General features: G+C 32.9%; 2 protein-coding genes across 2 annotated transcripts; one reads left to right on the top strand and one right to left on the bottom strand.

Moving 5' to 3' along the window:
• The first annotated feature begins 8,216 nt into the window (after window positions 1-8,216).
• On the top strand, window positions 8,217-11,247 carry LOC100802403 (putative serine/threonine-protein kinase-like protein CCR3). The gene has a single exon (XM_003539279.5). The coding sequence runs from the start codon at window positions 8,364-8,366 to the stop codon at window positions 10,854-10,856; it is 2,493 nt and encodes an 830-aa protein (XP_003539327.1). The 5' UTR covers window positions 8,217-8,363; the 3' UTR covers window positions 10,857-11,247.
• A 4,656-nt stretch (window positions 11,248-15,903) lies between these two features.
• LOC100801873 (O-glucosyltransferase rumi) lies at window positions 15,904-20,219 on the bottom strand. The gene is made up of 6 exons (XM_003539278.5): window positions 19,735-20,219; window positions 19,031-19,605; window positions 17,822-18,011; window positions 17,641-17,705; window positions 17,164-17,374; window positions 15,904-16,355 (listed from the first exon to the last, which is right to left on the bottom strand). The coding sequence occupies exons 1-6, from the start codon at window positions 19,930-19,932 to the stop codon at window positions 16,104-16,106; spliced, it is 1,491 nt and encodes a 496-aa protein (XP_003539326.2). The 5' UTR covers window positions 19,933-20,219; the 3' UTR covers window positions 15,904-16,103.
• Window positions 20,220-23,323: the final 3,104 nt, after the last annotated feature.

The raw sequence follows: 23,323 nt of genomic DNA on the forward strand, positions 1-23,323 counted from the left end.
GTTCACCTTGGCTAATGTTTGTTGACTATGTTAACGAAACATGGATAATCCCCCACAAGGAAAAATTTGTTACAGCCTGGACGAATAAGGTGATGCACATAGGAAATACAACAACAAAATAAGTATGAAAATTTTCAATTATTTCTATTAAGGTTGATGAATTGATGGAATTTAATTATTGTATATGTTTATTATTTTTTGTGTATTTCAAATGTAGGGTTGAATCTGCTCATTGGACTTTAAAAAGAGTATTACAGAATAGCCTTGGAGACTTATGTAGTGTTTGGGATGCCATGAACAACATGATCATCTTGTAGAACATTGAAATTAAAGTATCCTTTGAAACAAGTACACATGTGGTTGGATATGTTTTTAAAGTTACCTTATACAAGAGGCTTCTTGGAATGGTTTCAAGGTATGCTTTAAATCAGATTGGTGTTGAGTTTGAGCATGTACATTATCCTGACAAGAATCCTTCTCCTTGTGGTTGATCATGAGAACTATGCACGGTCTTCCTTGTACATGTAAGCTATCTAAATATGTTCTTGGTAGCATCCTACTAGATTCAATCCATATGTTTTGGAGGAGAATCAGTTTTTCAGACCAAGGGTTATCTGAGCCCGAAGTGACCATAAAGGAAGAGATAGGAACCATATCTAAAAGATTTGAGGAACTTGATGTTTGTGGTAAGTTTACTCTAAAGAGTAAACTTCGAGAAATTGCATACCCTGATCAAAACTCTATGTGTCATCCTCCAGCAAAGGTCAACACTAAAGGTGATGTGAACCTAAGTAGGAGCGGATCATTTGATACAGGCTACGAAGATTTGGATGACGCCACTTCCGGTGAAGGAAGATAAGTCAGGGTAGACGCCACAAGGATTACCTTGATAAGTTTGAGATTGGTTCAACAAGGAACCCAAAGAGAAGCTCTCACCAAATTTTAGGAAAATGCCAAAAGTTTCTTTATTGAAAACCAAAAACCAATATTATAGTGTATCTGAACAAAAGATAAAAATAGACATGGGCCTTCTAAACAGTTTGGGCAAAAATTACAATAAATAAAAATTATAACTAAAAAACATATTTAACTTGAGCCTTCAAATTAGTTTGGGCCTTCAGCAACAATTAATAGTCTTGATAGTGTCTCTGTCTCTGGGCCTTCATCCTTCTCCACTCGGGGGCTTTGTCCTTCTCCACTTGGGCCTTCGTCCTTCTCCACTTGAGCCTTTAGCTTGTATTTGGCCAGTTTCAAGATTCTCATCATTCCCTCCTTCTTGGAAAACATTTGCCCTCAAATGTCCAGGATCATCACCGGGTTCAAGTACCACTTCCTTCCTTTTCTTGTTGGCTTGCTTGGCATAGCTTTCATTCTTCTTTGCAATTTGCACCTTCACTTGGTCATACAATCTTTTCACATACTCAACTTTGGTCTGTGCATCCTTATGTTGAGTCTTTGGGGCTTGTTGTTGTAAGTTGGCCAATGAAGCTTCTGGAAGGAGATCAACTTGATATTCTATGCTTCTTGAAGGTGGCATTCCATGAGGAATCTCCTTGGGAAAGACATCTTTAAATTCCTGCAATAAGGGTTGAATACTAGGGGAAACATAAATAGCTAACTGATTAGAATTATCACTATCTCTCTCTTGTGTATCACTCCATCTCTCAAGTGTATCACTCTTCCTTTTTCTATTCCTCTATGATGCCTCACTATTGTCTCTCTCTTGTTCTCTCTTTTCTCTCCTTCTAATTTGGTCATCACACACTTCTCTGAGGGATAAAGGTTTATGAATAATTTTCTGGTCATGGTGCTGGAAAGAAATCTTGTTGGTGAAGCCATCATGCACTGCTTTGGTGTCCTCTTCAATGTTGGCCCTCACTAGTGCCATCTCCATCTCCTTGTCCTCCACAATCAAACTTCCTTGGGATAACCTTTGGAGTTTCTGTCGCATGGTTCTACTGTAGCTAGTTGGAACATACCTCTTTCGCATAACCCTTCTCATCTCAGTCCATGTATCTATATCCCGCCCTTCTTCTCTCTTCATCTCTCTTTGATTTTTCTTCCACCAAACAAGGGCATAGTCTGAGAATGTAGCTGCTGCTAACTTCACCTTTTGCTCTTTCGGATAATCATTGTAGGAGAATGCATGATGAATCTTCATCTCCCAGGTAAGGTAGGTGTCTGGGTCACTCCTGCCTTTAAAAGAGGATACATTGAGTTTTACTCCCTCGATTCTGTCTTGCCCCTCTATTCGGTTCGATCCATCATTGACCCTTTTATTGCCACCATAAGGTCTCCCAGCATTTGGATTCATTTGGTGCTCTAGTCCTTCTATTCGCCTGTAGAGCTCTTCACTGTTACGTTTCAACAAACATTGCATTTGTGTAGTCATCTCATCCAGTAATAAGCGCTGAAATCCGTCCAGTTGATGATATACACCACCATTATCACCAGTTCCTGCCATGATTAAGGAACAAAGAATTTTGCAGTAATTTTTTAAAAAAAATTCAGGACCTCACCACACTCTACTCACGTGTTTCTCTCTTTGATGGTAGTTCACTCGTGTTTGATGCTCTCAATATAGGCTTTTGTGTAATGTATTCCATCTTGCCTTTTACTACTCGTGTTCATTCTTAAGTTCCTGGATGGACTAAATTAGACACACAAGGTAATATAAAATAAAAAAGGAAAGACAATATAATTATCACAGACTGAGTAACAGATTTGATTTGGGATAACAACTTGGACTTGATTTGGATAACATATTGGATTTGATTTGGATAAAAGATCATATTTGATTTGGATAATATATTAGATTTGATTTGGATAACATATTAGATTTGATTTGGATAACAGATATGATAACAAATAAGATAACAGATAGGATAACAGATAAGATAATAGATAAGATAACAGATATGACAAGTAAACTTCAAATGCTCACTATATATCATAACTTTTGCTACGGTTGTCCATTTGAGGCTCACTATATATCAAAATGCTCAGAATTCAGAAGAGAATCCAGATAAGGGAATTTCATAAACGATTTTCTGCCAAAAAATGCCTCTAACTGCCTCAATTTCGTATTCAAAGATCAAACACCCACTTTCTTCCTTTTTTTTCTTCTTTTTTTTTTCAAAATTTCTGCAACTTTTTTTTTTATACTTGAAACAGAACTCAAACAGATTTTTTTTTTGACACAAAAGGTCATACGTATAAGGCTTACGAATCAAGTTGATCCGTAAGCTTCATACAGATCAAGTTGTTACGGATCAACTTGATCCGTATGAGGCTTACAGATCAACTTCATCTGTAAGACTCATACTGATCAAGTATGCACAAACCTACTTCCTACTTCATCTGTATGCCTAAACCTATTTCCTACATCAAATGCGGATCAACTACATCCGTAATAAATTAAAAACCAGCAATGGAAGCGACAACCATTAAAGGGGAAATGAAGCTTACCTCGATGGTGGAAAAGTCCCTTCACTGCACGTCCACAATGCCGACGGAGGAGAAGAAGGATCAAAGCCCAACGAAAATGACACAACGGTACAAACAGAGGGGAGAAGAATAGCGGAGGCGCAAATGGAAGCTCAGCTTGCTGGTGTACGAAATGCATAAAATGGTGTTGGGTGCACCAAAATCTTTTAAATTAAGTCAAGGGTATTTTTGACCTTTCACATTAAATGTTGGGTGCACCAGTATTATTGTTGGGTGCACCTAACATCACCCGCAACTTTAATGGTGAAATGACGTACCCCTATGCTCTTGATAAATTATCATATTGGGTCGTTTTTACATTTATAGGGCTCAATGATATGAATAAACTAGACATCGAAGGATTGGTATATGATATATTTCTCAATATGGTGGCTTTCATTGCATCCTCTTCAGCTTCACCATCATGCATCATATTATTTTAGGCGAATCATTTATGTTTCTACATCTAATTGTTGTCCAATAAATTCATGCTCCAACTGTTGCATATACTTGCATCACCTTCAAAGCCTTTTCTTTATATTAAGGACGTTCGTCAATCTCCTTAGCTGGTAAAAGGGATGTATCAACGAAAATTTATTTTATATTCTCTTTTGTTTCTTAAGAAGATTTATGACCATTACTAGATAATATATAATGTATAAATTTATTATAAGACTAACATGAAATGAAAAAAAATTAAACACCTGTAAAAAAAATTAAAACAAAAGAAAATTCAGCTTTTCTAGTAGAGCAAGAATTAAGGAAGAAAAACTCTATGGATCTTTTCAAAATGCTAGGATTTGCATAGGATCTTTTCAAGTGATATATATGGCTTCTGCACCTTAAAATTGAACTATATTAGCAACCCTGCTTTCGCTTTCCAATTTCTATAGCTCCAAAGTTTTTAGAAGGATAGAACTATTAATAAAATTTAATTAGAATATGTATTAATAGAACAAATTTAATTAGAATTATGAAAAAATATATAGTCAAATTTTGTAATAGTTAATTAATTTTAAAATATATTTAGAGTAATTTTTTTAATTAATTGACAATTTAAATTACAAACACAGTATATCAAAATTAATCTCTTAATAGTATTTAGACCATATAATTGATATCCTTTGACCAAAGTTAATTTAAATGCTAATCTGCTTTTAAAATCTGTTAGGGCCTTTTGAACACAGTTGTGGCCCCTATTGTATAAACCGAATGAGCATTCATGTAAATTTAAAACAGAAAGCTATAGAAGGTAGTTTACTTGAGAACATATAACAAACTAAACAAAGCCTACTAGAGAAAGGTTAGTTTATCACATGTAAATAGGTATATGGTGTAAACTTTAATTTGATACTATTGTTGATTATTTTCAATCAGAAAGATTCTAGCATGTATAAATTAAGTCAACTTGATCATTTAACTGGTAATAAGTAATGCCACGAACAAACTAAATTAAACAAACCAAAACAGTTCCTAGCTCAGATACAACTCGGATCCCGAGTCAAGTGTGTGTAGAGACAAAGCCCTAATTATCAACCTTTCTTTTTCTATTGTATCTGTATATGTTTGTTTTATTGTACACTATTAAACAAAAGTGCTACAAAACGAATCATTTGGTAATTGAATGGAAGAAGGTGCAAGAAATTAATTAATATTCCAACAAGTTTGATGACAACTCACTTTTAATTATGTGCTGTTTTCTAGCTAGCAGAGGCTAGGTAAAGCAAAGTTAATTCTTTAACCTGCCAAACCAAATTACTTTCAAATTAAATATAAGAGGTTCACATGCCAGCGAAACAACTAACTCAAATGTGATTTATGTCAACGTTATATGCATGATTGTTCTATACTTCTATCTTCCAAACATTTGAAATATATATAATTGTCAAATTTCAAATGGCACAGAATTTTCCATTAATAGCTCAAGAAAGATGGCATCGGTGTGTGTACAGTGTATACTATGGCGTAACAAGATGTACCTGCAATAAATGGTGTGTTTAGTTTCAGGAGGGTGATGATGGATTAAGTTTGACTCGATGAACGGATTAATTTGATCAAAATCAAATTAAAAAATATACTGTAGATTGATTTGGGTAATCAAACTAACTTATATTTAATGTGAACTAATTCAATTATTATTTATGAATATTACTTTTTTAAAATACTTTAATATATATAATTAATAATGTTATTTCTCTTAAAAAAATAGTGTTACTTTAATTATTCTTTAATTTTTTTAACATAAAGCGACATTATTGATTAGATAAAAATTAGCCAACTTAATATTATAGAAATTAAATTAAGTAAATTAGGATTGGTGAAAGAAAATTTTCTCAACCTAAATCTGATCGATTAAAATCAATCAGTTCATTTTTTATTTTTATTAAAAATCATTCCAATCTAACTGTTGATCACCCTAATTAGTACAGTGACTACTAAATGAAGGATTATTCTGAATTCAAATCTAAGTCAGTCAACCTCTCATGATAAAGTTACTTTAGTGAATTTTTCTTTTACCTTTCTTTCCCCAAACCATACCATGAAAATAAATAGAGAAGGAATAAACTATGGAGCCCGACGAATCTTTAGTTTTGGTTCAATAATAATCAATAAAAGCAGCCTCCCATGTTAGATAGATACAATACCAAATGGTTAGATATACCTTTATTAACTTTAACTATAAAAATTCTAAAATTAAATTTAATCACGTGGCAGTATTTCTATAATTTGTATGTACTGAAAATTTGCAAAGAAAAAAAAGAAGCAACAAACAATTAGTTATAATGATATATCAAGAAGTTTAACTCAGTTGGCTGAGTTGGGTGCTATAAGTCCCTTGACACCCTGATTAATGCCTATGGATTAAAAAAAGATATAGATGTATATCATTAAAACTATATCATTAATGATATAGATGTGATAAAAGAAAATTTTAATGATATAGATGCTTAATTTCCTCAAAAAAAAATTGTAGTAGTACATGTTTAATTTTTTAAAGTCCTGAATTCAAAATGTGTATGAAATAAAATCCAACTAGAAGAATTAACTCCACGTAGATGTTCTTAATTCAATGTTTTCGTGAAAATTCTTCTATAAAGAATATTTGTGATTTAAAAGAATTGTAACAAAAAGTTTGCATTATTAATATTAATTATATCTAAGACATAATTAATTTTTATTTTTTTTACTGGAATAATTTTTATTTTAATTAATGGGAGAATAAGATAATAATAAACTTTAATATTTAAAATATCAACTAATATTGATAAAAATAATAAATAGCGGAAGTATCCGTATCCACCTTGTTAGAAAAGTATTTATTGTACCACACCAATAAAAATCAAGCCTCTATTTTACACACATCATAAAATTATCCATATTAGCTTAACGCATTTAAGGGAATTAACTTCTGTCCAAGGCATGGAGCATGCCATCTTTGAACTTAATTTCAAATTTAATTATTTAACTTGGCAATTATCATGAAATAAACACAAACAAATCCAATTCCATACTTCGGGTTTTCTCTTCAAAAGGACCATGTAACTCTACAATTAATTACCATTACGATAGCAATGAATTTTACATTTTCAGGGACCACACGGTCCACAACTACAGGGCATTCAATCATCGCGATTAACACGTAGAAAAATCATAACTACTTAATGAATATCCCGTGCATTGTTGAGTATTTTGTTAATTTCAGTAAATTTAAAAACTTGAAGAAAAAACTCAAAATTATGAAAAAAGTACATAATTATTTAAAATAAATCATAATTAAATTTAATGAGAAATATAGCTATAAGAAATATGTGAAAATAATTATAACTACTATATCAGATTCATTCAAAGAAAAATTTGTTTGAATGTAAGTATGCCATTTAAAAATATTAAGATAATATTAATTATTTTCTTAGTTATATCTTCATCAAAACAAGAAAGAAAGAATAATGCATTAAATGTCACAGTAATATATAAGAGAGATAAAGGATGTAATAAAAAAATTGAAACTAACTTTAATAAAAAAATAAGAACTTATTTATAATAAGACAAAACAGGAAATTTTAATATAAAATGTTACAAATAATTACTAAAGACTAAATTCGAATAAAAATTTTATGATAAAAAAATTAAAATAATAGACTAAAATAAGATGATTTATTTTTCAGGAACTAAAAGTAAAATTATCTATTTACAAGAACTAAAAAAATATTTAATCAAAAAATATATTAATGTCATTAAATGCTACACTTTTAATAATAAATTTTATTTTGTATTTTTTAATTGGAGTTCATAATAATAAAATATATTTATCACATAATAATAGTAATAATAATATCTCATAATAATTATTAAAATTTATTAATTTAATTAATTATATTAAACTTGTTAAAAAATTAATTATTTACAAAATTACCTTTTAAATTATTGAGACATATACTTATTTTTTTATCCAATTAATTTCTACCTAAATAATGAATATGTGATTGGTAATCCATTAATTACAAAAGTCTTGTATAAAGTAATAACATTTTTATATAGTCTTTTAAAATCTAAAACTTTTATATGTCAAAATAATATTTCAAAATTCCAAATTTCCAATCTAATACACCAATTAATCAGAGAGAAGGAAAAGATCTTAATTTGTAATGTTAATTACTTTTTAAACAAAATTGTAAAATAATGAATGGGAGATATACAAACAAATTTGGCAAAAGTTAGGGAATGAGGAGGTAATATTATATTATTATTATGAATGTTTACTTTGCATTTATTTTCTTAACGAGACTTTTCTCTCGCAAGTGGCACTTTCTTCTTCAAACTCGTAACATTTTTTTTCCCCTCTCAATGAAGAAGAAGAAGAAGCCTCCACCTTCCCAATGACACCACCCTTTACTCTCTCCCTCTCCCTCTTCTCCATCCTCGCCGTCACCGCCGTCCACGGCCTGGGCTCCGCTGCCACCACCGCCGTCACCTACGGCACCGCCACCGTGTGCGGCATCGTCGCTGGGGAGCCCCAGCACCGCATCCAGTGCTCCCGCAACGGCAGCCGCGTCGTTCCTCTCACCCTCCCCAACGCCTCCTTCGACGCCATCTCCGGCGGCCGGAGCTTCTTCTGCGGCCTCCGCTCCGGTGGCCGCAGCCTCCACTGCTGGGACACCGCCGCCACAACTGCCTCCTTCCGCCCAAAGAGAGTCTTCCACAGCGACGTGGTGCAGTTGGCTGACGTGGCAGTTGGCGACTCCCAGGTCTGCGCGAGAGAGGTGCAATCCGGTGTGGTACGGTGCTGGAGAGGAAGCGGTGGGGCCCAGTTCAGTTCCCCTTCGGAGAGTTTAAGGTTTCGGAGCATCACATGTGGCTGTGGTTTTTCATGTGGGATAGTAAAAGAGAGTGGAAGAGTTGTGTGTTGGGGTGATGATAACGAGGGTGCAAATAGAAAAGGTAGTATTAGTGATGAGATTCACAGAGAGTTTAAGAATTTCACCATGTCAAGTTTGGTTGCTGGGGTGTCTCATGTGTGTGGTTTGACTCTTCACGGGGCTTTGGTTTGTAAAGGGAACAATGATTCTGGTCAACTAGGATACAACAACAACAACAATGGTGGTGTTTTTTTAACAACTTCTTTGGATCATTTTTCAGGTCTTGCTTTGGGAGAAGATTTCACGTGTGGAATTAGGACTAGGAACGGTGTTGTTGTGTGTTGGGGTGGTGGTTTTGATAGTAATGTGGTGAAAGGTGTTTCTTTTGAGTCACTTGTTGCTGGTTTGGATTACGTGTGTGGGTTAACAACTAGGAATTTGACAGTGGTGTGTTGGGGTAAAGGTAGGTTTTTTCATCATGTGCCTAGTGAGGTTCCATTGGGTGTGATTCTTCCAGGTCCATGTGTTGAAGGTGCTTGTAGTGGTTCTTGTGGTACATATCCTGATTCTGGTGCTCTTTGTCATGGCTCTGGGAGTATTTGTTACTCTTGTCAAACTGAGATCCCACTAGCTGTTCCATTGCTTCCACCATCATCATCAACAACAACACAAGCTGTTCCAAATCAAGAACAACCTTCTTCACGTGGAGGGAAAAACAAAAACTTGAAGGAGTTTTTGGTTTTTTTTATTGTTGGATCAGTTGGTGCTTTTGTGGGGTTATGCACTATTCTCTATTTCATTTGGATTTGTGCAAGGAGGTTTTTGTTGAGGAGAAAAGAAGTAGTAGTAGGAGGAGGTAATAATAATTCTGTGAAGCCTACTAGCTCAGAGAGTGATGCATATGTGGATATAATCCCCATGCCTAATTTTGGTTCCAATGGAACAACATTCAGAACATTTTCTAGCAAAAGTCGGGGATCAAGAAGATTGGGGAGGCATAGGAGTGGTTCATCGTCGAAGCGTGTGGACAGAACCGAGAGTTTCTCATTGTCTGAACTTGCAACAGCCACTGAAAACTTCTCATTGTGTAATAAAATAGGTGCTGGTAGCTTTGGAAGTGTTTACAAAGGCATGCTACGAGATGGTCGTGAAGTTGCAATTAAGAGAGGAGATAGTACTAGTACCATGAAGAAGAAATTTCAGGAGAAAGAGATTGCTTTTGATTCAGAATTGACCATGCTGTCACGGCTTCACCACAAGCACTTGGTGAGGCTAATTGGGTTCTGTGAGGAGAATGATGAGAGGCTCTTGGTCTATGAGTACATGAGCAATGGTTCACTTTATGACCACTTGCATGACAAGAACAATGTTGACAAGAGTAGCAGCATTTTGAATTCTTGGAGGATGAGGATCAAGATTGCATTGGATGCTGCTAGGGGAATTGAATACATTCACAACTATGCAGTTCCACCCATTATCCACAGGGACATCAAGTCCTCAAATATACTCTTGGATTCAAACTGGAATGCTAGAGTTTCTGACTTTGGATTGTCAAAAATTTGGCATGAGACTGAACAAGAATTGATGTCCACCACCAAAGCAGTTGGAACTGTTGGATACATAGACCCTGAGTACTATGTGTTGAATGTGTTAACCACAAAGAGTGATGTGTATGGTTTAGGAGTGGTGATGTTGGAGCTTCTCACAGGGAAAAGAGCAGTGTTCAAACCTGAAGATGGATCAGGCCCTATGGGGGTGGTGGAATACACAGGGCCAAAGATTGCATCAGGAGAGCTTTGGAGTGTGTTGGATTATAGAGTTGGTCATCCAGAAGTGAATGAGGTTGAGTCCATTCAAATCATGGCTTACACTGCTATGCATTGTGTGAACTTGGAGGGAAAAGAGAGGCCTGAAATGACTGACATTGTTGCTAACTTGGAGAGAGCATTGGCTTTCATTGAGGGCACCCCTACTAGCCTCTCCTTTGCTTCATTCTCTGCCCCTCTTGAATAAAATCTTATCCTCAAATTCACTCATGAAATTCTTTCATTTTTTTTCCTTTTCCTAAAATTATTCTTTGGATTGTACATGTATGAACTTTAGGTGAAAACACAAGAATTTCTCATCTGAGATAATGAGAAGAGCAAAAGAATTGATGGTCCATTGTGATTCTCAACAATTTTTGTTACAACCTCTAAGGTTTTTTAGATTTTATGACTATTGACCATTGAAATTATTTGTAATTTCCTGCTATATAAAAAATTGGAATGAAATAGCAGCACAATTTAAAACTTTGTTGCATAGTTAGCAATTGATTACATGATTTTGCTAGAATGTGAAGATGACTTAATAGTTCCGGGTGTTCAGTTAGAAATTAATGATGAAGTGTATGTTTGAATTAAAGTTTATAAAAAGTATATAAAAATATTTCAAGTCTTGCTTTACCAAAATGAAGATTGCGGGCAAAAATTTAGTGCATGTTTAGGTATTCGTTGCAACCAGATGTTGGTGACAAAAGGAAATTTGTAAAAGAATCTCTATTCTTTTTTTGTTGTTTAGTTTGTGGTGAATCATTGGATTTGATATCGGAATTCGTGCACAAGTTGGATTGGAAATTAAACATGCTCTTTTCTCTTAAACATATTTTTGAGTAATAATCAATCATGATTCTAAACTAATTTTACTCAAAGATACTTTTGAATCATCGCACGTGAAATCCAAACATATCCGTAGGTGTTACTTCACTAGTTTGACTTATTGAGTGAGGCCAGCTTATTTGTTTCTACTTAAACCGCCCAAAAGTACTAGCCATTCAGATTGGGTAACAATTTTGAATAAATTTAATTTAACGAATGCTCGCCTCATCATTTTTTGCTTAATTTAATTCCTGGCCAAGTAGGCATGGGGCATGCAGAATTAATTAGTGTTAAGGTAAGTCAAATGCTGCCAATTTTGAGATCAAAACCGCGTTGGGACACATTGATTTAAGCCCGTTTTCAACGGATCCAGCGGCCTTCATGCTTATACGCAAGAGATGGTGATCTGTCCTAGATGATTGTAATTGGATTTGTTTCTTAAAGCATCTTGATAATGCATTACTTAAATAAGTTATTTATATAAATAATTATTGTTTAATTCATTCATATCAATTAAATAATTATTTTTTAATTACAAAATTTAATATGCTTTTAGTTAAGCACTCACTTTAGTATTGAAGTAAATTTTTGTGTAAATTTTTTAAATCTAAGTGAATTATAGGATTCACAAAATTTAGATAAGTAATTCATTTAAGCAAGCTGTATTGTATATAGGCATTTCTTTGGGTTGATATTAAATTGTGACAATTTAAGCTCCTTCCTCAAGATAAGTTATAGCGTTGAAATTAATATTAGAAAATAATTACTTGTTTTTGAAAGAATTTTTTTAATTCACTCGATTTATGTATTTTTTTTTTGGAAAAATGTAAATTATATTAAATCCAAAATGATATAACAATAAACGGGGCATACTCCGCAGTTAGAGAAAATCAAAAGTCTCCCTAATACAAGAAGAGCTATATCAAGATGCTAAAACAAATGCAACAGGTAGGCTTGTCTATACATAAGAAACTTAATCTTGGTAATAACCTCTATTAATAATCTTCAAAAATCAGCTTGTTCCTAGACAACCAGATGCAGTAGACTGTAATTGCTATAGCCAGACAACGTAATTTTCCTTGAACACCTGATGTGGATCTGCCCCTAATTAAAGAGTCAGTAATGCGCTGTAAGGAAGTGAAACGCCTGCGGAAAGGAGCCAAATTACAAATGTGAATCCAAACTTAGAGAGATTTCCTGCAAGAAAAGAACAAATGAGCATTTGACTCAGTCTCATTTGAACATAAAAGGCAGAGGGAACCTTTGTTCAAAAAAAGCAACTTTGTCAAGAGTAAGCAGCCGACCACATAATGAAAGACATCTTAGTGGGGGATTGATTGTTGGATTCCATATAACAGAACACCAACTAAGGCTTGACACCTCTAATGTATTCATAGACTTTGCCAACAAACAATTGTTCATTGGTACTTCAAGATTGAATCTTCTTTTTAGCCTCTTCCGTACTTAGCTCTTTGAAGATAATAAAGTCTCGATTTATGTACTCATCTTGCTTATGGAAATTAAGAATATCCTACAATTTTTTTTTTTGCAAGATTTTCTTTAGAAGTTAAAGCTTGAATGATGGTTGATTCCGGTACTTAGAGTCACACATTTATCTAAGAATGATTGATTGAGATAGATAAATAGCAAACGTAGTTAGTGGACTCAAAAAGTGTTGTAGCATTAATTCTCCTTACTTGGTGTCGTAAACTTCCCCGCCATGGTTCCATTATCTATTGAATGGCCGAAAAGTCTGATTTTTGGCTCCTTTCTTTCTTTGATCCATTACTTGTGAAACTAGAAGATGCTGTTACAACTTAATATACGATATTTATACAAATTTCCATTATTTTGGTTGTTTAAACCATGCTTATAACGGCATATATATGTCTCCAATAAGCTATAGATTTTGAATTTGAATACGCATCAATCTCAAAAACATGTAATGATATAATGTTAGTTATTAATTTGTTATTTATTTATTTTTTTGTTTGTGGAAGGATTCAAAATTGCATTTGAGTGGCTTCCAAGAAAATTATATACCGAACTTCACTACTAGATCATCAAGAAAGAATTTTATTTCTGGCAGAAACTTCAACATACATGCAATTGCATTGCATACTATGTTCTCCCTCCTTAATTTAACCCATTTTACAACATGGCTCTTGCACCATCATGCGTGCAAGTTTGATATGATCCATATGGGAAGGAATCAAATGAAAAGCAAGTTTCTGAATAGATAAGCAAATTGCTTTTTAAACAACAAACCAGACTCCTCAAGCATTTCAACCCGATAAAAGCTAATTCAAAATTTACTTATCAATCTTGAATAGTGGCGCATTACCGTCAGTCCCAAAAATGTTTTTTTTTTTTACTGCATCCCAATAATGTTATAACAACACAAATTAAGAATTTAATAAAAAAAATAGTTATTATATTAGGATATGTTTGTTGATGTTTATAATAATTATTTTAAAAATTATATACTATAAGATTATTTTTTATTGGTTAATAATATAAAAATCTTTACCCTGTTATAAAATTAAACTCTACAAATTAAATATTTATGCTAAGAATTAATACTCATAAAGAAATACCCAATTTTTTTCTAAAAAATGATAAATAATAAATCTTAAGTTGCACAGATTAGATAAAAGTTAAGAGAATGTGCATTGGAAGGTTCTAAGAAAACAAAAAAAGAACAAAACATGGAAAAATAAAAAAAAAATTAAAGAAAAAAATAATATCAAAATAAAACTTATGATGTGTTAAATAATACTACCTCTGGTCATGTATATAAAAAATAAGTTATAGTGTAAAATATATTACAACTTGCTTCTTATCAAAAAAAACTTATTTCTTGTGTATTGGACCAAAGTATCAAAGAGGAGGTAACTTCTGTGTGAATGTTTAATGAATAAAATTAAGTTTTTTTTTTCAAAAAATAATAAATTTAGTCTTTCAAGCCTAACATAGTAGTGCTGCTGTTTTAGAGTATGAAATGCCGCTATTTTGATCATATTACTATTGAAAATCACTTAAAGTGTGTTTGGATAGGATAATTTAATTAGGTAATGTATTTTTTACAGGGAATTAAATTCTTTTTTTATTAAAAATAATTGTTTGGATATTTTAGTAAAAGGAATTCAAAATTTTAGAATTTTAAAAGGGATTTTAATTAGTTGAAAGAATAGAATTTCAAACTATCTTCAAAAGAGTGAATTTGGAAATTCTGTGGACAGAGGCACATCTCACTCTTGAACTTCTCTCTTTCTTTGATTTGTCTTCTCTCTTCTCTCTTTCTCTTGAACCAAAATTCACGCTCTTGTAATCGAGTGAGTCAAGTGGGGGAACGAGTCTAACTCAATCTCCACGCACTGATCTCATAGCACAGTGAGCGAGCATAATGCTTGGGCTGAGGAAGAAGGAAGAAGAAGCATGGCAACGCGGTCCACAGTGTTGTGTTTCCCAATGGACACGGACGCCCGCGAGGGCTCCAACCTGCTCTGAGGTGTCACTGTCATGCCGTTCGCCGCCACCAACGAGAACACCCGTGCTTTGTCGTACAACTCTGACGATGACCTCTTGCCCCAGTGAGAGAACTGTTGGGCCTACTTCAACACCTACTGCAAGCTCGAGCAGTGATCCTGGTCCTGGTCATGGTCCTGCTCCCTCTGCGACAACCTCAATGGACTCTCCTACGACACCATCGACCACTACTCTCGCCCTCAATCCTGTGCCGAGATGATGTCCTCTTTCGTAGATCTCGAATTGCCTTCACGTGATTATCCTCATTATTAATGGATTGGATTGGATTGGAATTGGAATTGGAAAAAATTCAATTTCTTTATCCAAACACAAAATTTTAAAAATGAAAAAATTTAATCTTTTAGCCAAACACAAAATTTTAAAAATGGAAGAATTTAAATTAAAGCATTTGAAATTTTCAAAATTTAAAATTCTTTAGAATTTTAAATTACCTCATCCAAACATACTCTTAGGTATTTGAATCATAATGTACTCCTCCATTGCAAGCCCTTGACTACTATTATTACACGTTGCATGTGATATGAAATATTATCAACAAATTGGTCAGTTATGCATTTCCCCCACATGGTCTTACCTTTATAGTTTTACTGTCTCTGTAGTTGAAAGCGTAATAGTCTATGACTATTCGACCATCAAGTTTTTATTGGTTTGGGTGTGTTGGCTGCAGACATTATGATGAAAAGGATTCTTATCGAATCTCCATTATGATGATCAACCATGCTAGAATTTTACTCAAGTTACAACATTGTATATTGGCTCGGATTGTTTTATCTTAATTTAGTTGTGATTTAAGAAATTTATGCAAAATAAAAAAAGGGAAAGACAAAGATAAGAAAACAAAAAACAGAGTAACAAAAGAATGACCGGGAAGAGAATGAAAATGAAATTCCTGTGGTGTTGTTTTCTGATAAATGATGATGGCCTATTACTAAAGCTAAATCTTGTAAATGATAACCTAAAAGGCACTATATTTTTACACTATTAAATAACGTGTAATGTTCACTGGGAGTTTCCATATTCTTGGATGTGTAAAATCCTTTAGTATATTTGTTGTGTAAACTAAGAGGTGATATAACTAGGCAGGTTTGAGATTGCAAGGAGGTTTATGTGAAGGGAATGTAAATGATTTATTGAGGAACATCCTCTGCTTCTCATCAGCAAAGCAAAGCACAGATTCTACACAAACTTCCAGGGCAGTTGGTGGTGGAGTAGGCTTGAAGTCTTGAAGTTTTGAGTAATCAGAAATAAGGTGGAACATGTATTCATAAATTCGATTCATGTTCAAGCTTTCCATTAAATCCTGCCCTCTTTTCCCTATAGCCTCTGCCTGTAGCAATATAAATGCAACTATATAAATAATCAAATTCATTGGGGTACATTTTCTCATGCAAAGTAGATATAAGGTTGATTCAGTGGTTGAGGAAGGGTGAAGGGAGGGGGAAGAGGTGGCAGGTTCGAATTTCCCCAATTGACATTTCTTACAAAACTAACAAATTAACATTTGCCGATTAAAAAGAAAACATTTTCTCACACAAACATTTTAAAAGTTCAATGATTAAGGTATCCGGAACTCACGGCTAATTGCAGTAACAAAACTAAATAAGATTGACAGGATTTGAATCCTTTTCATGTTGGTAAGAAACATGGCAATGTCACGTTATGAGAGAAAAAGATGCCAAATAATTATAGTAGGACCTTTCATTATTTGTGTAGGGTCCATTAATTTATTTGTGTGTCCCTCATAACATGATATGTCATGTTCTTTACTGACATGAGACAATCCTCATTCCTAATAATCATGGTCTTTCTTGAAATTTTCAGAAAAAAAATCACTATTGCAATTCATTTTGAGCAGTTAAATTGAACATTCATCCGATTTCCAACCATTTGGATTTGAAAATTCAACTACACAAATTGGACAATCATAATGTATTTCAACATATAATCCTAAACATGTGGGCCTTTTTTTTTTCACCTCAACCTCCATGTGCTAATGTTTGCTTAACTAACAAAATTTTAGATTTTTAGTTCTAGCTTCTTTTAGTTCTTTATGAACACCAATATATGGAATACTTAAAAAAGAGTGGGAGAGAAGGTATAATGACAGAAATATTAAACAATGAGTAAAGAAATACCTCTACTGGGTGTTGGTTCCCCCATTCTACAGCATACTTTATAGATGGACATAGATTTAGAGGATCAACAAGCCAAAAATTATGGTTTGGAATAAGGCCACGGCTGAAAAAATCTTCATACTGGGGTGATATAATCAATGCAACAGAACCACATGAGAGAATATATTTCAAACTCACAGACCATGCATACCCTTCAGCATAGATCTTATACCTGCAGGAAGAAGACATATGAGGGGATGATGGAAAGGGTGATAAGATAAAATCCTACAATAAATGTGGCTTTTCAAAATGGAACACAAATATAACTTAATGACACCCAACTTTGTGTAACTTTTTAATTTGCTCTTCTATATATGTTTAAGCATTGTTAAAATGAAGAGGCATCAGGAAATTGTTCTATAATGTGCATTATTAATGTTCAAAAGAATCCATTTATATTTAGAGTGCATTGTGAGTTGTGACACATCTAATACTCACCGATGATTACACTGATCTGAAAGTTTTGACTGCTTAAAGCCATTTCTAGCTGCTTCCCCCCAATCCTGCAATGCATATCATATCAGCATACACATCTGACATAATTAATTTGGTAAGCAAAGCATATTGAAATTACAAAACACAATTAAGGTCCAAATTATGCAAAACAATTTAATCTAACCTGGCGCATAATCTCTGCTCCCCACTTCCTAGAATCATTACAATTTATTAATTCAGTACGAATAGGAGATGCAACATCAGGGTTTCCTTTCCAGTATGCCCATGGTAACTTATTTTTCCAAGTAACAGATCGAGAACCTCGCTTGATATCTGGGAACTCTTCCTGCCAGGGTCGTATGTTTATTTCTGACCTGAGCAACAAATGTTCAACAGATTCACGATTCAAGTCAAAACAAACACACCAGAATTACCAAGTGTCTAATATGCACTTCTCACTAAACTATAACACATTAACATAGTTAATTTACATTAGTCCTACGGTAAGTTCGCGAACCGCCATTTTTTTTTAGAGATTATCTTCACTTTTTCACTCACTCAAGAAGAACCAAGCCTTTTTATTTTTATTTACTTCCAAAGTGATCTTTTGCATTTCAAAAGAGATCTAAAAATTTGGCAAAAGAAAAGAGATTGTCTTTTTTAACACAAGCTCTCCTCTCACAACTTTCTAGCATAAGAAAAAACAAAATTTCTATCTTTAAAATACACAAATAAGATATAATAACTCATAAATCTTAATAAATTCAAATCACAGTATGCATTTAAATTAAGGGTGAATGCTATGATACTCATCATATAGCATTAGTCCTAGTATGTCCCGTCCCAATTTCTGGAAGAAAAAAAACATTCCTTTTCAGAGTTTGTCTTCAAAACACACAAATAACAATGCACATGTCTTTAAATTTTTAAGGAACCAAAAAGTGCAGTGTACATTCAACTTAAAGGTGAACTTTTTTTTTCTCTTCATGAACTCGCGACTAGAAGTCAGAGACTAATATCAACATACTGAGATCTATTTAAAAAATTAACAATTTCCAACAGATTTTATTCTTTACAAACATAATGAGATCTATTTAAAAAATTAACAATTTCCAACAGATTTTATTCTTTACAAATGAATCTAGAGATCGAACATCTGATCTCATGCTTAGGAGACAAGACTACCACTACTAGAGATATAAGCTTATGCGTCAACCATGAACCATGTCATACCAGGCTTGTCAACTTAAAGGTGAATAAAATATCCTTTTAAATACCCATTACACAACAAACAGGTGGATTCAAAAATCAAAGGCATTGAATTGAATGACCCACACAAAGCCACAAGAGAAAAAGAAATGACATTTTGGCACAACCCAATTGAAAATCTTACCAACCCCAGAAAGACCAATCCGGAAAAGGGATGTCAAAGTGTTCCTTTGTGGTGCAATACCGAAATAGAGGCAAAGGCATTGCTTGGTGTTCAGTCTTATTAACAGAAGGTTTATCCATGCAATCAAACATCATATCCACATCTGGCACCATCCCAGGGTACCTCCTCATAAGCTGCAACAACCCCCACAGTGTAAACATTGCCCTACTCTGCACACAAGCATAGTACCAATCCACAAACACCTTCCCTTCAACAATCACCACTCTGAACGCCGCGTACCGCTGCGCCGCCGCCACGTGCGCCTTCGATATCCGGCTCTCCGACCACGGCGCCAGGTCCCGATGGATTGCCCGGAAAAACTTGGGGCACTCCTCCCTGCCGCCGCCGGTTCTCCGCCGTGCTCCGCCGAGGGCTTCAGCGGCGTAGCGGCACGTCAGGTAGGAGCATTGTAGGATTTTGTACGCGCGCTGCTGGCGGGACTCCTCGTCGAAGGGCTTGTGAGGGAAGACGTGCCACGGCGTCGGTTCTAGGTTGTGACCCACCACCGTTCCGGTGCGCGAAGCGACGTCGTCCACCTGTTCGACGAAATTATCCAGAGAAGGAGAAGTTAGTGAAAGCGCGAAAAAACGTTACAAAGCGAATAAGAAAGGAAAATGGGAAGTTAGTAGGGAAGTAAAAATGATGGGGTGGGGAAAAAAAAGGACCTTGTAGAGGAGGAGTCCAGTGAGGGAGAAGAGGGCAAGAGCTATAACGCAGGGAATTAAGTACGTAGGGGAACGAGGAGTGTGCGTGGAAGAGGGTCCCATGTTAGAAGAAGAAGAAAAGAATTGAGAATGGTGAAGAAGAAGAAGAAGAAAAAGAGTTGTTTTGGTGCATTGTGGTTGTGGTGTTGAGTGGCACATGCAGTTACTTGTGGAAAAGGCGGGGTCCTATTTTGAGACACACTTTTAGTCTTTTTAGTTGTTTTTTTCTCGTGGTGGTAAAGGGTCCCTCCCATATGCAATGATATGGTGGTGGCATTTGCATGAGAAGCCACGTGGGGAAGTGTTTGAATTTTGAAACGTTGAGAGAGTTTATGTGTGATGATGGGATATATTTTGGCTTTGCTTTGTCTGGTGCTGCATGATTGCATGACAGAGAAAAAGTGGAGGCACGCTCGATTTGGAAATTTTACCAAACACATGGTGGACAAGGCTTGCCGCCCGAAACTCGAGTCAGCACTGTTTGCAGTTATGACATTTGGACGCTTCTTCAAAATATAGTTTACCACCTTTGAAGACACTTGGAAATGAAATGCTCTTTATCCATCTCGTCTTACACAAGTGTCAAAATTTCCTGTCTGTCAAAATCCTACAATTTTCTTTTTTTCTCTTTTGCATTTTTTTGCTTATTTCTTTTATGTTTCTTTCTTTTAATATTTTTCTTTCTTTCTTTTACAATACCAATTTATATGTTTTATTTATAAAATTTATATTCTTGAAATCATTCATTTAACAATATGTTCATTATTTCATAAAAAATGTTATTATTTATATTAAATATTAAATGAATGAAAAATCTATATGATTACTTATACAAATTAATTATAGTTCAATAGAATTTATATTTTCCTTAAAAAATATATTAATTAGTTAATATATTTACTACAAAATAATATTTCAATTAAATATTTAAATAAAATTACAGTGACTATTTAACTCTTTTAGTAAAAGTATTTTTTATAGAAAATGTATTTTAACAAATTAATATTTTTTATATAACTGTATATTACATACTATTGAACAATATGGAACAAATACAAAAAATTACGCACTCTATTTTTGTATTTGAACAAGTAATTATAATAATTATAGAATAAATACAAATTTTTCGCGAGACATTCTTGAAAAGAAATGAAAAGCTTGAGTTTTTTTATTATGGATTCATATTTATTAATTTATAGTTGTGCATTACATTGATAAATTTAATATATATCAATTTATTAGTATATATAAGTCGATTAAAACATGCATAAAAATTAACATGACACATGCAATCGCACGGTTACATGCTAGTTTATAATAAAAGTAAAGTTAGGTTATGAAGAATGAAATTACATTTATAGAGAAAAAAAAAGTATACTTTAATGATTAAATTATGGCTTGCTTAGTTTAGGAAAACATTTTTTTTAAATTTTTTTTATTTTATTTTCATCCTTTCTAAATATGTAATTTCATATATTTCATTTATATTTTTAAGAAAACTAAAAAAGTCAAATATAAAAATATAATGTATTTTAAAAATTAAATAGAAGTATTTTAAAAAGTTTATATAATTATCAATGGTCAATTTAGCGCTGAACATTTTTTTATAGTATCACGTCCTCAACTTAGCTATTAACATTTTTTTTCCCAGCGAAATTGTGGACTAAGTAAAATATGAGCATCAAATTTGTATTTTAATATGTGTAATTTTAGTATAATTTATAATATTTTACTTTAAAAATTAATTTATTTGCTTTTTCATTTGTATTATATTAATTTTATATTTAAATATAAAACAAAAAAAGTCCACGACATCACATGGAAATTAATTTTAATGTTTGTGAATATCAGCATATTTCTTTTTTATTATTCTATTGTTTAGTTTTGTTTCACCTGAATAAAATATAATAATAATCTCTATTAGTTATTCTTAAATAAAGAATTATATATAAAAATTGTTTTAGAACATGCAAAAAGATCGGTATAAGTAGGGACGGATTTAATGAGGCAAGCAGGGACTTGGCCCCCCCCACTTTCTCCTTTAGGATTTGTTATTTAGGATCATAGTTATTAAATTTGGTTTGACCCGGGTTCATCCGTTGGCATGAGAATTGAGTATTTAATCGGTTTGAGTCACAAGTTGAAACGCTTCTGCATACGATTTAGTTATCCGATTGACTAAATTAGTCATATATTTTTTAGATTTTTTTTACAACTGAACAACATTATTCATATTAGAAAGATAAATTTATAGCTTATAATTGACTTGTTTTTATACTAATATTTTTTACCAAGCATAATTATATCTTAAAATTTGAGATGATAAAATTGTTATTATTTTTTATTTTTCTTTCACTCATTTGTATGTGCATTTGATTACATGCTTCTCATTGTACTATAATAATAAAATATATTTTAAATTCTAACTTAAGATAGTTTATATATACTTTCTAAAAAAATATCTTGCATGCTCAAATTTTAAATAAGTTTATAATTATGCTTCTAAATATGTTAAATTTTATTAAATTTTAAATCTTAAGTTTATAAATCTATATTTTATTAATTTTTTTTAATATAGACCGAATCATGTGAGTCAATTGATAACTCACTAAGTTGATGATCAATTCGAGTCTAATAGCACTCATAGAATCGACAAAATGGACATGATTGGATGGATCCATCCTCAATTAAGGTCAATTTGAATTCAAAAAAAGTAGCCCAAATAAAAATGAGTCTTTGTTTGGCCCAACCCATTCACAACGGGCAAAATGAACTTGGGTCAAGCTGACCTGATTAGTAATATTTAAAAAGTATTAAATAAAATATAATAATTTATTAATATAATTTATAATTTTATATTATACTTTATATTTTTAAAAGGTAAAACATATTCATTAAACATAAAATAAGTGTCCACAAGAAGTGTCAACCTAAAGTAATATTACTAATTTGAATATTTATTAAACATACTTTAAATGACTTTGTCAATACTTGTACAAGGACTTAGAGAGAATTTGAACCACTTTCGAGAAATTGTGTCAACAACAGTGTTAGAATGCATAAATACATAATAAATAATTTTTGTCTTTGTAAATTAATTTATATTTTTTTAAAATAAAATCAATTTTTCAACTTTTTTTACTAATTTTTAAATTGGCATTAATAGGCGCAATGACTCGGGAACCTAATAAGTCCACAACTTAATAACTAGATTGTGCCTAAGAAATTCCAACTCGGAAGAATATGAACCAAGCTTCGATGGAGACATTTTCACTATTAGGCCCGATGGGTTGGGCTATGCTGGCCCATCTCATCTATTTTGTCAACCCTAGTGTTATTGTGTATATATAACATAAAAAAAAGAAAATTAAAAATTAAAAAATATTAATAAAAAAGTATGTTTTTAAGTTGATATTTGTTAAAAAAAATTAGTAACAGATTATATCTCTAATTTTATTTATTAAATAAACAAAAACTATTTTTAAAAATTATTATTTATTAAAACTTAAATATTTATTAAATAATTATGTATAAAAAAATTCTACCCTTT

This window comes from Glycine max, chromosome 11, assembly GCF_000004515.6.
Source record: "Glycine max cultivar Williams 82 chromosome 11, Glycine_max_v4.0, whole genome shotgun sequence".
NCBI classification, from domain to species: domain Eukaryota; kingdom Viridiplantae; phylum Streptophyta; class Magnoliopsida; order Fabales; family Fabaceae; genus Glycine; species Glycine max.